Source organism: Haplochromis burtoni, unplaced genomic scaffold, assembly GCF_018398535.1.
Source record: "Haplochromis burtoni strain Fernald_Lab_line unplaced genomic scaffold, NCSU_Asbu1 Contig_377, whole genome shotgun sequence".
Lineage (NCBI taxonomy): Eukaryota > Metazoa > Chordata > Actinopteri > Cichliformes > Cichlidae > Haplochromis > Haplochromis burtoni.
In genome coordinates, this window is record NW_024582738.1 from 127,412 (window position 1) to 142,611 (window position 15,200).

Here is a 15,200-nt window from a genome sequence, read left to right on the forward strand (position 1 = left end):
TGCACACCTGATATAGGGTGTTGATGTCATTAGACCACACCCCTTCTCATTACAGAGATGCACATCACCTAATATGCTTAATTGGTAGTAGGCTTTTGAGCCTATACAGCTTGGAGTAAGACAACATGCATGAAGAGGATGATGTGGACAAAATACTCATTTGCCTAATAATTCTGCACTCCCTGTAGCATTAGAAAAACAAACAATATGAATGAATCTTGGTGACAGTAGGGTAAAAGCACTCCATATTAACAAGAACATCCTGCCAGCTTCACTCAGAGAGAGGCAGCCTACTTCCTGTTGGAGAATGAGGGGAAAAAGAAGACAGATAATCACAGATGTTATTTTTTTACAGTTCTTTGGTTGTTCATTGTGTGACTAAGACCAGCATCTTAATAATGAAAAATAATAGAAACCTGACCAGTTTTTAGAGCAAAAGTGTTGCTGAAAAAAATGCTAGATTAAGAACCAGACGCACACTTACTAATATGTTTAGAGGGATAACGTGCTATGACACCAAAGCCCCCTAAATGTCATCACATAATAATGATTACAGTGTTTGGTGTGAGGCAACAGATTCAAGGATGGAATAAAGTTTTGTGAGTGCTTTCTCAACATCGTCAAAATATTTAACCCATCTGTCTTTGTGCCATGTATAATTAAGTAAGTGAGTGTTTGCATGTGTTTGTGTCTGCACATGTGAGTGTTTATCTACCCTCAGTTCTGCATGTGTGTTTTGCGTGCATGTGTCTTTGTGGGAGTGCAGGGTTCACTGCCATAATCTGGCCTCTATTATTTCCTTATTTTTGTTCCCATAGACCAAGGATACTTAATTAGAATTTAAGGAGGTCTGGATAGAGAAAGTTTCCTCAAACAAAGGTCCACAATATGCTAAAGTTCCTTATAGATTATAATTCAATGCAGTATATTACAAATAGCCTAACACTTGTCTGTAAACAGGCAACAACTGGCTGTGAAGCAAAAGAAAGAAATTACAATTCACCATTGTTGAACTAGTGTTTCCTATTTATTTTCAATGAACTGGACGGTACTTTCATAATAAAATGTTCTTTTTGCAAGTAAAGCAAGCAAGGTTTACATTCAAAATTTAAAAATAGCTTTTCAAGAAGTTGTCTTTAAATAAAGGGCTTATTTAAAAAAAAATACATGAAAAAGTGTAGTTTGAGTTTCCCCTTTTCTTCTATCTATCAGGATTAAAATAACCCTACCATAAATACGACAAAGGTTGCACAGAGTAAAATAGAAATGGTGTGATAAATATGTAGTATAGGTATGGGTGCATAAAGAAATGCATCTGTGGTCCACCTATTCGTTACCTAGGCCATAGACCCATGTTCTTTTTCTAATAAAATATTATTTCTGTAAGGAAAAAAAACAGAGGATAAAAGTTGTGGAAAATAATGGAAAAATAAAAAATATGTACCATACTTACCATTCATGCCATTACATTGCCATGTGAGCATTAAGAAAAGTCTTAAGATAAGAAAGAGAGCATGGTGGTGGTTAAAAAACTGTTGCTGTATCTTACACTTGGATAAAGCAATACATATTAATATTAGCAGTTCATACTATAGGATAGGATAGTCCTAAGTAAACATTTATACAAATGCATCATGTAAAATTTCTTTTAAGTAACTAAATGATAATCTGAGAAACTGCATAGTTAGAGAGTGTACAGGAACAACCTCTCATACATAACTCTGTACTTTATTAGGCTCACCTAGGACGTACGAGGGTGGATTCCCTTTTCCCCTTAGTACCGAATTAATTGGTGGCATAGATTCAACAAGACGACTGAAGCATTCCTCAGAGATTTTGTTCTACATTCATGTGACAGCATCACACAGTTGCTGCTTATTTGTCAGCTTCACATCCATGAAGCATATCTCCCATTCTACCACATCCAAATGGTGCTCCTTTGGATTGGGGTCTGGTGATAGTGGAGCCCATTCGAACTGTCATGTTCAAGAAACCAGTTTGAGATAGTGAGAGATTGGTGACATGGTGTGTTATCTTGCTGGAAGCAGAAATCAGGAGATTTGTATATTGTGGTCACAAATGCATAGATAAGGTCAGCAAGAATACTGAGGTAGGCTGTGGTGCTTAGATAATGTCCATTTGGTCCTACTGGGTCCAAAATGTGCCAAGAAAACAGTCTCCACATTATAATATCACCAGCATCAGCCTGAAGTGTTGATATTACGCATAGATGGATGTTGTTTACTCCACATTCTGACCTCACTGTCTAAATGCCTTCAGAAATTGATACTATTAAATTCGGTTCTTTCGGATTCTTTATGGCCAAAAGGACAAGGCTCAAAGTAGTCTTTTTACTTTAAAAATGATCTTTAATTAACATATCCTGGATATGGAGACCTTTGCACACAACACACACCCCAAGGTCTGAAGCACAAACGGAAGCCTAGGTATATACTTGCTCTCTAGTGTGCATCGAACAGCCTAATTGGTTTCACTTTCACTTGATTCTAGCTGCAAAAGCATGCAGTTTCCTGTCAGGACTTTTGGCACAGAGTGTACTCAGAGTTAGGCCTTTCTTATATAAAGCAATGTAATCAGCATATAAACATTTGAGATGATAAATTTAAACCTCAACAATACTCATTGGACCAGGCAACGTTCTTCCAATCCTTTGGTGTCCAATTTTGGTGAATGTGTGTGAATTGTAGCATCAGTTTCCTCGTCTTAGTTGACAGGCTTCTAAGTTCGCCATGTTTTGCATCCTGAGGTGCTCTTCTGTATACCTGGGTTCTAATATGTGATTATTTTGCTCAAAGCAGTCTGGCCATTCTCTTCTGACCTCTGCCATCAGTGAAATATTTTTGCCCAGAGAACTGACACTCCATGGGTATTTTCTCTTTTTCAGACCATTCCCTATAAACCCTGAAGATGGTTGTGTGGGAAAGTCCCAGTAGAGCAGCAGTTTCATAAATACTCAGACCAGGCCAGTATTTCAGAAACTGTATTTATGGGAGTGCAGGCCCATCTGGCAACAACCATGTCATGTTCAAATTCTCTTAAATCACCTTTCTTTCTCAGTTTGAAGTTTAGCTAGTTCTCATGTCTGTATGTCTAAATGCCTTAAGACATTTGATTGGCTAATTAGATATTTGTGTTGAGAGTCAGTTGAAGTAAAATTGCAGATCAGTCTTTATAAACCCCCTTGAAGCAATACATTTTTAATATGTTGTTCATGAGCAATGGCACAGTTAATCCATTGTGCGCTGCTGTTTCTAATAATTGCTTTGAGTTACGTAAATCTTGAGAATCATTCCACAAACTAAAAATGTCTCCCCTAAAGCTCTTTATCAGGTTTGACAGCAAAACGATTCCTTTAAAGGTTTATTTACTGCATTCTAGTGACACATGAGCCATTAACAAACTAATGGGAAAATGTGTCATTTATGAAACTGTTGCAATAGTAGTTTGTCATTGCAATAGCCACACACATCTTAACACATTTCTATGTACTTACTTATTTTTATAAGACAATGAGCGTGCCAAAGTAGTTTTCCTACGTTTCCATACACTTTCCAGGCCTGCTTCAGAGCTGTGTTTATTTACCTTCTTCCAGTGACTTTCCATTCTCCAGCCTCTTTTCCCTCCATGTGGCATTTTTAAGTAGTGACAGGGCAAAAAAAAAGAAAGAAGAAAAAAGAATCACATGTTGCTTCCATAAACAAAACTCTGGTTTACCCTCTGTAAACCTGGCATGGTAGTAACACTGTACACTGTGGCTATGGTAAACCAGCCATATTCTTTTGGGGTAAAGAGGAAATTCTGCAATAAATATAAGTAATGAAGGTAATTATATACTCTAGGATTCAGGAAGGAAATTAAAGAATTTGAGGGTTAACCTCGAAGGCCATAAAATCACAAAACGGCATTCCTTTCTCATTTTGAGTGGAAATAAAACAAATTTCCTTTACATATATGCACATATAGTGTTTTATTATATATTTTTCACTGGACGTGATCAGATTTTTTCATTTATTATTTTGATGGATTTTGCCCTACTACGACAATAACATATTGTGGATTGTGGTTAAGATAGATTGGATGCCTAATAAATGTTTACATCAACACTGACACAGTAAGACAGTAAAAACAGAAAATACAGTCGCAGTCATAATGTTAGAGTCAAGGTTTTTTTTTTTCTCTTGTTTTTCAGACTGGAAATTCTAAATGTTTCCTCTGAGCATTTTTTGTGCTGAGTCTGGTCCTGCTCCGAGTAAGATGTTTCACTGAGAGACAAATAGTTGAAATAGTTTCTCTGCTGGGCAATGAACTGCTTGAGAAATTTATCCAACTCTGGAGAGTCTGCTTGCATAGTTAGGAAGTGAGGTCAAGCTCCGCTGCAGCTGCCGCCTGCACAACACTAACAGATAACAGACCTTCCTGTCAATACTCTCTCGCTTTTGCTCTCGCTCTCTCTCTGTCAACTCTGCTCATTTCTCATCAAGACTCTTTGTTTTACCAAGTGGAAAGTCCTATAGTTGTCGTATAGTTAGGACAAATATTGTCTGATGACTGAATTCGCAGCACTTGACATGCACGAGTAATGTCAGTGACCCTTTCCACTGCGCTAACATATTTCATCTACTCGGGGAAGAGTCCACTTTAATGAACAAAGTGCATAGCTGATTTATTATTTATATTTAATATTTATCACAGTCATTCAAATCCCTTAAATCTAAGTTATTTTTCATCAATTTTTAATGAGGTTTTTGACCTTATTAACCTTTCTTTACTTACATTTGGTCATAAAGAGATATTGGTACTTTGTTTTCTTGACTAATGGTGGTGTGCTTCATAAGTGATGCTAATGTGGTTGTAGAGTGATTGTTATTTGTTTCAACAGATACACAAAAAACATTTGAGAAAACGGGCAGGAAGGCTATCAGTGAGGGTTATGTGTGCTCATTATAGAGAGGCACTAAAACACCGCCATAGTGCAGTGTCTACCACTGTTGCCTCACATTGAGGAGGTATCTGGTTCAAACCTCCTAGTGAGCTGGGGCCTCATTTGCTTGTGAGAGAGTGTACTGTGTTAGAGGACTATTATACTTCGCGAATGGCACTGTACGACAATAACAGTGTCATAGGGTTGCGCACCTCTCAGTTTTTGTAACCTTCCATGCTCAGCCACTGCTGCTGCCAGTTTGTAGAAGGAAACGAATGTGTGACTGTGCTGGTTTTTACCACCCTTGTATTGATATCAGTATAGAAGCCCTGAGGGAGATGTTACCACAGTATAAAAAAAACAAAACAGGACTTTGTGACAAAAGCTTCTTCTGCTATACCAGCACTAATGATTAGGGTTTGCATAAGTGGCAACACCTATAACTCTTGGAAATAATGTAGTTGAAATCGCCACATTAACAGCAGAAATAGATGTGTGATGACCTCAGTGGTGGTCTAAAAGCAATCAATGCGTCAAATTTAATGGGGTCCCTGGCCCTGTGATTGGAAAAGGAAATATCTATCTGATTCAAACACAGGATGTTGCATTGTTAGTGGATTGATAGTGTTTTGTTAGAATTATGAGAGGTGGTAGGATGAATTCTAATGTAGCACCAAAAGGACCCATTTCCAAGTTGCCTGTACTGACTAGTTATTATTCAAGTGTAAGTTAGCAAAAGCCCAAACCAAGTAATCAGTTCCCAAATGTTGCTCATGAGTCATGACCGTTACTTACATGAATCTTGCATTCTTCGATCAAAAACTGCTATGTGCTACAATTTTAAAATCCTAAAACAAACACAAATTACTTTGTAAATTCATGGTGTCATCATATGATGAATCTTAGTGTCATCATCTGTGGAACTAAACACTCAGTTGACCTGACCCACTTCCAGAAAATGGAAGAAGTCAGCTTGATTCATGTGAAGAGACGAGTAAATAAAATAAATAGTATTGAATTGTTCAGTCTAAGGCAAAAAGGTTTCTTTCATACATATCACAAAATTACATGTTAGCTCCAAGTATGTAAGTATTATACTTATGACAATTTTAAAATAGAAACAGTTATGATGTGGATTACTTTTAAGGTTTATATTCCATTATGAGGTGGCTGTTACTCCGGAGTTAGTGGGTGGTTCAATCCCTAGCTCCCCCAACCTTTATGTCGAAGTACCCTTGGGCAAAATACTGAACCCCAAGTATCCACTGATGCATCAAAGTGTGAGTGTATGAATTTTAATGTAAAAGTGAAATAGAAAGAAAGGACTTATATGAATGTGTGTTAATGAATGAATGAGGCTTATATAAAAAAGAGTGCTTTGAATACTCTGATTGAGTAGAAAAGCATTATTAATTAAGAACAGTACCAGTCCAGTTACCATTTATGTAGCGCAGTGTATGAAAGGATGGAGTAGGCTTCGGTTTTCTGATGGGCGTGTCAATTACCTCAACTAATATGTACAATTTGTGTTTTTTTAGGTGCGTTCATCATTTGCTGGACCCCTGGTTTGGTCATCCTCCTCCTTGATGTTTTCTGCGCTAGCTGCAATGTCTTGACCTACGAAAAGTTCTTCCTGCTACTCGCCGAGTTCAACTCTGCCATGAATCCCATCATCTACTCCTACCGTGACAAGGAGATGAGCGCAACCTTCAGGCAGATCTTGTGCTGCCAGAGGCAGGAGAATGTGAATGGGACGGCAGCAGAGGGATCCGACCGATCTGCATCTTCCATCAATCACACGGTGCTGACTGGCAGCACCATGCACCACCATCACCACCACAATGAACATTCGGTGGTATAAAAAAAAAGAAAGAAAAAAGAAAAAGCCCAGTGTCTTGGATATGAATCCATCTTGAAGGGATTATTCTCTACAGGAGATACAGACTGAGAGAAGGTAAATGAGTGTATGTGAAGAAGAATATGGCAACTAGAATGAAAGCTGAAAAGACTCAAGCTGTCTGAAGACAGAGCTGAAGAGAACTCTGATAGGCTGTTATTATTTTGTTTGTTAATTTCCATTTGTGTTAAATGTGTTGTCACAGGTAAAGATGATATGAACTATTTAAAATCTGTGAAGTAGAGTATTGCCAGTATAGTCCATCCTCTTTATCCAATCTTCCTAACTTTATGCCTGGTAGGTTTGTACTATTACTCGTCTAGAGCCCCATCATTATGAAAAGTATCAAACTTAACACCCTACATTTATGTTATTGTTGGTTGCTGACTCACCTGATCCCAGATTTACAACATAGTGTTTTTGATTTTCATCTCCATTTGTCGGGCAGAAGCTTTAACTTTAAATGGATGTGGTGTAGGCTCAAAGCAGGATATTGTTACCAATGTTATATATATTTCAAAAGATGTCATCCAAAGTGAAATCCTGCCTATATTCACTTGTTTTCCATGTTTTGCAATCTACCAAAACCCTGTGACACTGTTTCATCCATGAATTCAACACAGTATTTTAATAACCTCAAACATTATCATTTTCTGCTGTAGAGTTGTCATCTATTGTTTAGCAACAAGTAAGTTACAAAGTACAACCAGGTTTGTTTGTTTTTTTCATTCTATTCTACCTATCCTCTTTTATGAACACGCTCTTGTGAATCCATTAAATCAGGTTTTTGCTTCCATTCAGTTTAAATAAAGTAAGGATCCAATGTTTGCTACAAATCCTGGATTGTTTACTCCCTCTAAGGATTTAAAGGCAGGCTGTTCCAGGGAAAAGAGTAAGAGGAGGACAGTTATGTGAAGGCAGGATCAGAGTCATGTTTGGTGCACTCTCAGAGACTTCATATTATGACACCAAATGTGCTGAGCAGACTGCCTCTCAGTGTTTTCCTTGGTCCCCTGATGCTGACCTCGGGAGGGAAAAGGGGGAATTGTGGAAGTGAATGTGAAAGTATCGCCCGAGTTAGTACCAAATTGCTTTGTGGTACCTTGAGAATGGGTTATTTAACAGAACAACTTAAAATTAAAAAAGAAAATCAAACCTTTTGACTCAAAACCCTTCTCCCACTCTATTTTTACCAGCTTTCATGAACTAACGATGATACGTGAGCATTTACCTACCTCACTTCTGGTGTAGCCATGCTAGCCACTGTGTCAGGCAGGGCTCTAGGCACAACAATGCTATGACTATGCTGTTGGGATGGCTAATGACTCACAACATAACCTTGATTAGCAGCAAACTGTGCAGTTTGTTGTGTCAAATTCTTCAAAGGTGTACACTTTTAAGGCAGTTTGTAAATTGTCAGTGGTAGACAGTGAAAGTTAGCCAAAAGCAGTGCTCCTCAGTTTAGTTTAGTTTTTGTGTTTTTCACCTCCATTAGAAAAAACACATTTTTTAAACAAAAAAATAAAGAATTTGAATTAATTGTTTAGAGAATTCTTGAACTAAAACCCCACAGACACAGAAATGCATTAAGCCTTAGCAAATGCTGCAGTTGTTTAACAAAATCTCAATGACCAGCATAGATGTTTACTTGCTGTAACACTGGTATCAGTGATATGAAGTAAGCAGATATCCAACCAAAACATGTTTTATTTTGTGTCTCTGTCAGAGAGATAGTTGACGCTTACATTTAAAGTATTATTGGTAGCTTATTTTGATTTTTATGACAGCAATGACAAATTAAAGTCTATTCTTATCTTCCCGCCTTAGGGTGCCTTTATAACTGACTCACTTATGAGTCAGTGCAGTTCGAATGGTGTAATATTTCCACAAGTGCTCTCATTAACTTGCAATTTTGTGCCAGCTGAAATCCAGCATGGCAATGCTATGATGCACATTGTTAAAAATTGCAAACTGAATGTTTTAAATCAAAACACATTTTGGCCAAAATACATAGACAAACCTCCCAAAAACTGACAGCAAAGTGAGAATCACTGCCAAAAGTACAGTCAAACGTTTTCCAGGAAACCAGATGTTTTTCAGGAATTTCAGCTGCAGAGCTAACATTAAGTCACCAGGTATCTTTGCCCAGATGTTTGGCCTATTAATCAGGCAATTTATGTTGTGATATACAGACCAAAAAAAATTTCACCATAACTCTGCAACACTTGCATACATTTTTGATGCATGTGTGAGATAAAGCACTGTGCCCTAGGGCACCTCAGTCATCACTTTTATTAGTCATTTCCTTCCTGTGCCCGTGCTTTTTTTTAATCCCTAGCAGTACTTCTACTTGAGACAAAATGAGAGAAATATTCTAAGGAACCAATCCCCCATAGCAAACGTGTTGCATTAAATTTGTCCAGCTTGACACTTTAATGTCATAAAAATCTTGACCAGATTTAGTCAATATATGGCTCTGGACCCAACACTCCATATTTGAAATTCACTGTAACATTTCTTTTAAGTATTAATTTAGGTTATTATATCAAACCAACTAAACATTCAGTGTCTTTGTTTACTAGTGTGTCAGTCTTTGTGTACCTTTGTAAGTACGTGTGTACAATATGTATATATAAAATATATTATGCAAAGTTAATCACCAAAGGGAAACATGTTTTGTGTCTGTAAATTTCACTGTGTTATACTCTGTCCAGATGTACTGTAGGGTTGTTTGTATGTTTTTTTTTAAAATGCCATTTGTATTGTGATCCTAAATAATGACTTTCCCATAAACACTATTACAGCAACATTAACTTGTTTGTGATGCAAAATTCAATATCTATGAGTGCAGTGCTTTTCAGTTCCTGTCCATAAAAAGTCAATTAACAGCAGAAAAGCAGTGATTCGCCCTCTTCTGGTTGAACGTTTTAAGCTTAGAACATGTCCAATCATACCCAAATGTGTTTAGCCGCAACCACACCCATCAGTGCTGTCTGTATGCACTTGTACAACACTGCAGTAGTGAGAAGAGTAAAAAAAAAAAGAGCGGTGTTATGTTACTTTTCAAGCTTGCTAATACACCAGTCCTGCATATGTTTCAGAAGGACAGAGTGTAGGATTTAGTGGCATCTAGAGGTCAAGTCAAAGCATGCAGCTAACACAGCTTGTGGCTAACAACCTACCAAATTAAAAGTTGTTAGCCAATGTAGAAATGCAAGTATCAGTATGGATACAATGCCTGCCCTCTTTTATGCCAGTGTTTAGTTATATGTATGGAGAGAGAGAGAGGGAGAGAGAGCTACATATGTCAACAACAGGCCTCCTGAAACTGCCCAGAAAATGGTGTGATGACTTTTATCTCCTTAGATTATAACGTCATGGCCATTTTACCCTGATTGCTTCTTATTTTGTCTGAATGATGTGTGCTGTGTTTGCTGTGGCCTTCAACTGATGCTGCTTGACACAAACACTGTGTGATGCAGTTCAGAAACATTCTGTAATACCAAAAAAAAAACTGATGTGTTTAATAAAAAAACAAAACAAATAACAAAGCTGTAGATCTGAACATTTTGTTTTTCCAAAGTGAAACATAACATTAAAATGATGTTGAAGGTTTCCAGGCAAAGAAAAAAACAAAACATGCACCACATGTTTTATATTTTTAAGTAATGGTGAAAAAAATCAATGTGATTTCCATATTATCTCTACTTTAGAGTCCAATATTAATAAATGTCCAACCACAGTCATGGTGTTGATACAATAAAAACATCAGCCTGACTCCAGGTGAAAGTGTGTGAAAGTTATCTATATGAAATGAAGGACCTATGTAAAAAACACACAAACAAAACAAAGACTCTGTCATGGTTGTTCTGTTTGATTTCATGCCAATATTTGTGCTTTTGTCCAAACAGAATGAGGAACACAGAAAGACACAGGCTTTTATTGTTGTTGTTGTTGTTGTTGTTGTCATTTTTTTCCCAGGCCATTAAATAGTTTGTGGAAAATGAGCCTGCTAACATAGTTTGGGCAGCCTTAACTGTTACCAGAAATTTTTGTGCGACTATGTATTTATTGTTGGAGGAGGAACACATTTCCTCTCAATGCTGTCTGTGTGCGACTGTTTTACATAGTGAGAAAATGCTGAATGAATAAGTTCCCGAACTTTACACAGTCTCCTGAGGCAGTGTTTCTGGACTTGGCTCATATTCGGCAGACAGTGTTGACAACAATTCATTAGACACATGTGATGCCATACTTGAAGTCATCTTAGATGATTTTGGAATGTAAAATGTGTATTAGACAGGCACATTTATTTATAGTATATGCGTATACATTAGGTTGTATAATCATGAAAGATATATTTGGGACGAGCTGAATAGGGGAAGGGACTGATAAGCATATGCTTCCTCCTTCTGCTTTTTGAACAAGACATTTTTGGGGTAACATTTTACTTTTGCTTTTCTTTATTTCCTCATTAATAGGATGGCTTTCAGCGATTTCATGTTTATTTTTGTTATATGTATTTACAATCATTACTCATATTTTCAAAATAAAGATTCGATTGACTGATTGATAGATTGATTGATAAATGGAACAGGTTTTCTCATTTTTAATAATGTTATAACGATGTAGAACTACCATTAAACTCTTATGACTACTTTATGCTCTGTCTAGTCTATACTGGCCTTTGGTGTCTGTAGGCTGATTAATTTGGAATACAAAAGTTAGTGATTATCTGGTGAATATATGGAAAACAATTTATTTAATTTGTGACAAAATATTCGATTGACACAATGCCAATTCCCAGTCTAAAACCATCTCTTGTGTGTTTCCACCAAAAAACAATTTGCCTCAGTGGCTAGAAGATATGATATATGAGAAACTAACCAGATGTAGCCCACAGATTCTGTTCAGCATGATTTGCCACAACTTCTGAAAGAAAGACATCACTAAAGAACTAGCATTTTACCAGCACTGGTGCAGCATTGGTGGAAAAGAGGTCAAATTTGCATCTTTAGTGTAGCACAATTAATGCACCATGTGCACGTGGTTACAGGTGCAAAGCAGAGACAACTGGAGCTGAACCACTAATATGGTATTTCTGTATGTTTACTTACACTGTAAGAGTGGTCAGGGTCTGTGTCATGTGTGACATAAAGTATGCAGCAGTCCTTGCAACAGCAAAGAGATGTTTCCATGGAAAACAACATTGTCTCCCCCTTCTGTGTGTGTGTCTGTGTGTGAGAGTGCATTTGCTCTGTTATGTTTATTGTTCCACAGCTTTGGAGTGGTAGCCTCCAGTTGACTGATATACGTCTGTTCACGTCCTGTTGCTGCCCGAAAAGGCCAATCAGGGCCAGTGTGGCCACGCAGGAAGTTCTCTGTACAGTTGCTGAGTGAGGGGGGATGTAACATCTTAGTCACAAAGTCAATATAGACACTTTCCATAGTTCCTCCCATGGTTTGCTGAGTGAAAAATTAGTCCCATTAGTCAAATGTCCTACTGCCTGTTTTTATAATGACTTTAATGGATAGAGTTGAGCATCATGTTGCCAGCTACATTTATGAAAGATGGAAAAGTCAACAAGACATTAAAAATCTGCTAAACAGCTCACATCCAGAACACTTAGAAAATACCAGCTTCCTCTGTTACACTAACACAGAGTTTTGACAAAACAGGAAGTGATTCTCAACTATAATAACATATGACTGCCAGACGTGAAGATCTGTTTTTCATGAGGCCACAAAAATAATTCTGTTTTACTAATTTACTGTGAATAAGTGTTACCTCCCAGTAAGGATCAGCTGATGGCTTTGCAGTACACTGAAAACAAAAACACTAACAAAACAAAGAAGATGGAGACAGGACAAGGAAATGACTGCAATGGCTGCAGATAAGAAACAAAACACCACAATCATGGATTCACTCTTGGAGGAAAATAGGAAGGAAATTAGGAAGTACATTCACATGGCTCTTTTGTATAGATTTCAACTTCAGTGAACTTTGACCTGTGAATACTTGTTCAAGAGTTCCAAACCATCCTGAAAGTGTTGACCTTTGACAGAATAGATAAACCTGCAGGATTAAGTGCCAGTGTTGTTTAACGAGTACATATCTTTTGCAGAGGCATTTTTATGGCTGATAGAGTTGCCTGTGAAATAATTTTAATCTGCATCCTTGGACAGCACACCAAAGAAGAGCAACAAAATGCTTTGCTTCTGTTTTTTTGATGTGGTTATACACACACACAAATGACACAAAGGACTGTTTAGCATTTTATAAAACAAACATTTCAATTCACTAACAAAACTGTTTAAGGATGACTAGGTGATTAGGATTAAAAAATAAAAATACAAAGAATGAGTAATGATTATGTATTCGGAAGTAGCATGTTCATAATGAATGTGATCACCTCATAATTTTCATGATAGCGCCACATGCGGTCTAAAACCTACTAACATACCATTGTATGATTCTCTCTGTATTGTATTCATTGGTGGAGAAGTGATGGAGATAGGATTGAAAGACTCTGAGCCAAAGTGTAGATCAAGAAAAAGACGGATGAAAGTGCAAGGCCAGACTTCATACAGTCTAATCTAAACAGTTTACACATAGGCATCCCCCACAACGCACACAGATGTCCTCCATTTAACTTGTATACACACACACTGTTGCACTGAGATGCAAACGCAGACATTTTGAAGAAGTTGTACAATTGCAAATAAACAGGGCTTATTGCAGTCACATAGAAATTCATGGTAAAAATGCTTTGTGTAGCACCATTTCTCTAATGCATCCTCTTGCACTGAGACATAAGATACTAAGGGCCTTGTATAAAGAGAGACATGCAATGAAATAAAATAAGATATAGTTTGGGCTCAGAGAGAGAAAACTCTACCAGTGATAATGTCAGTAGGAGCTCCTGAACCAGAGCAACACACCTTTGAAAGTGATTGTGGACATTTTTGGGTTTTCTTCTTTAGAGAGGTGTTTTGGGTTAAGTATGATGGCAAGTGTAAATATCCCTTTCTAACTGCCTGAATTCAGATGCATGCAGACCTTGTGAAAAAAGATCCATTGTACTCTAAAAAAAAGTCACATTTAGTTCTGACGTACAAACTGTTCAATAATTCTGTTTATTTGCAAGCAATACAAAGAAATATACTTAATGTGAATTATGTATGACAAACAAAAGGGAAAAAGCCCAAAACATTATTGATATAATGCAACAAATACAGCAAAAATGTAACAACATGGCAAATTTTAAAAGACAGTTAAGTCAGCCATTCTTAGACAAAATCAACATGTTTTTTTTTTTAGATATGAATATCTTAGCTTTTTTTATTCTATTAATGTAACCAAAATGGAATTTTTATCAAAGAAAAAAGGTTAAAGAGTACAAGCACTAAGTATGATCTCTAACCTAGCTGACCTAATAAGCTTCCATTCTAGATTTATATTTTCAAAATGAGGATGCAAAGACATGTGGGCAGTTTGTCACTTACAAGAGTCTATTTAAGTCAGTAGAACGAGTCCCATTAATAATTCTATTCATAATATGTGAGTTTTAGTGCTTCAGTGAGGAACTGTATGAGAAATGTAAATGAAAGTGAGGAGAATTAATGAACTTATGCCTACTGTAATTTGTTCATATGTTCAAGAAATATCAACAACAAGCTAAAACACATCTATAAAACAAAACTAAAACCAAAGAAACACAAATAAAAACAGAATGCCCCGTAGTGGAATACCAACTTGTCTACAAAACAATCATCAGTGATTTAAAGTGACTGTGTGCCACTGTGGAATAAGCAAGCTGACTTGAAGAGAAATGTTGTGTACAATCTTATAATAAATATTTCATCAATCCCTTTCTACGACACTGTTAAAGAAAAAACCTTTCAAGTGTAGATTCTCTCTTTCTGTCCAGCGAACTTTAGGGTCACATTGAGCCTATTCAGAGCATTTGCTAAATTTTCATCAACGTTTACAAAAAAAAACTCTCAATGAGAAAAAGAAAAAAACAGATGAATGAGGTACAAGAGCAACTACTGCTAAAAATGACCATGGTATATCTGTATGGCTAGTTTCCAAGTATTTCAGAGACTTAGGGTCTGGGGTGAGTTAACTGATTCAGGTTTAACATTTTTCAAAATTAAAGTGAACCTGTCAGATGGACAGCTCCCGGTAAACAGTCAGAAACTGAAATCCTGAATTCTGAAGTAGCAACATACAAATGACTACAATGTGGCCATGTTCAGTCTCCTGAACAGACAAGCTGCAAAAAGAAAATGACTGCAATTACTTAACCAGCTGAGCATGCAAAGTACAGTGCTGCTGTGGACTGCCTTTTTATTTTA

The 15,200-nt window shown here is 36.9% G+C and overlaps 1 protein-coding gene across 1 annotated transcript in view; it reads left to right on the forward strand.

Moving 5' to 3' along the window:
• Positions 1 to 15,149, forward strand: part of lpar1 (lysophosphatidic acid receptor 1) — a gene marked incomplete at its 5' end in the record, with an annotated part of 43,945 nt that extends 28,796 nt beyond the window's left edge. Inside the window, 1 exon segment of the mRNA XM_005943734.3 lies at positions 6,481 to 15,149. Within this exon segment, the coding sequence (XP_005943796.1) occupies positions 6,481 to 6,803 (323 nt within the window). The 3' untranslated portion in view covers positions 6,804 to 15,149.
• Between the last annotated feature and the right edge of the window lie 51 nt (positions 15,150 to 15,200).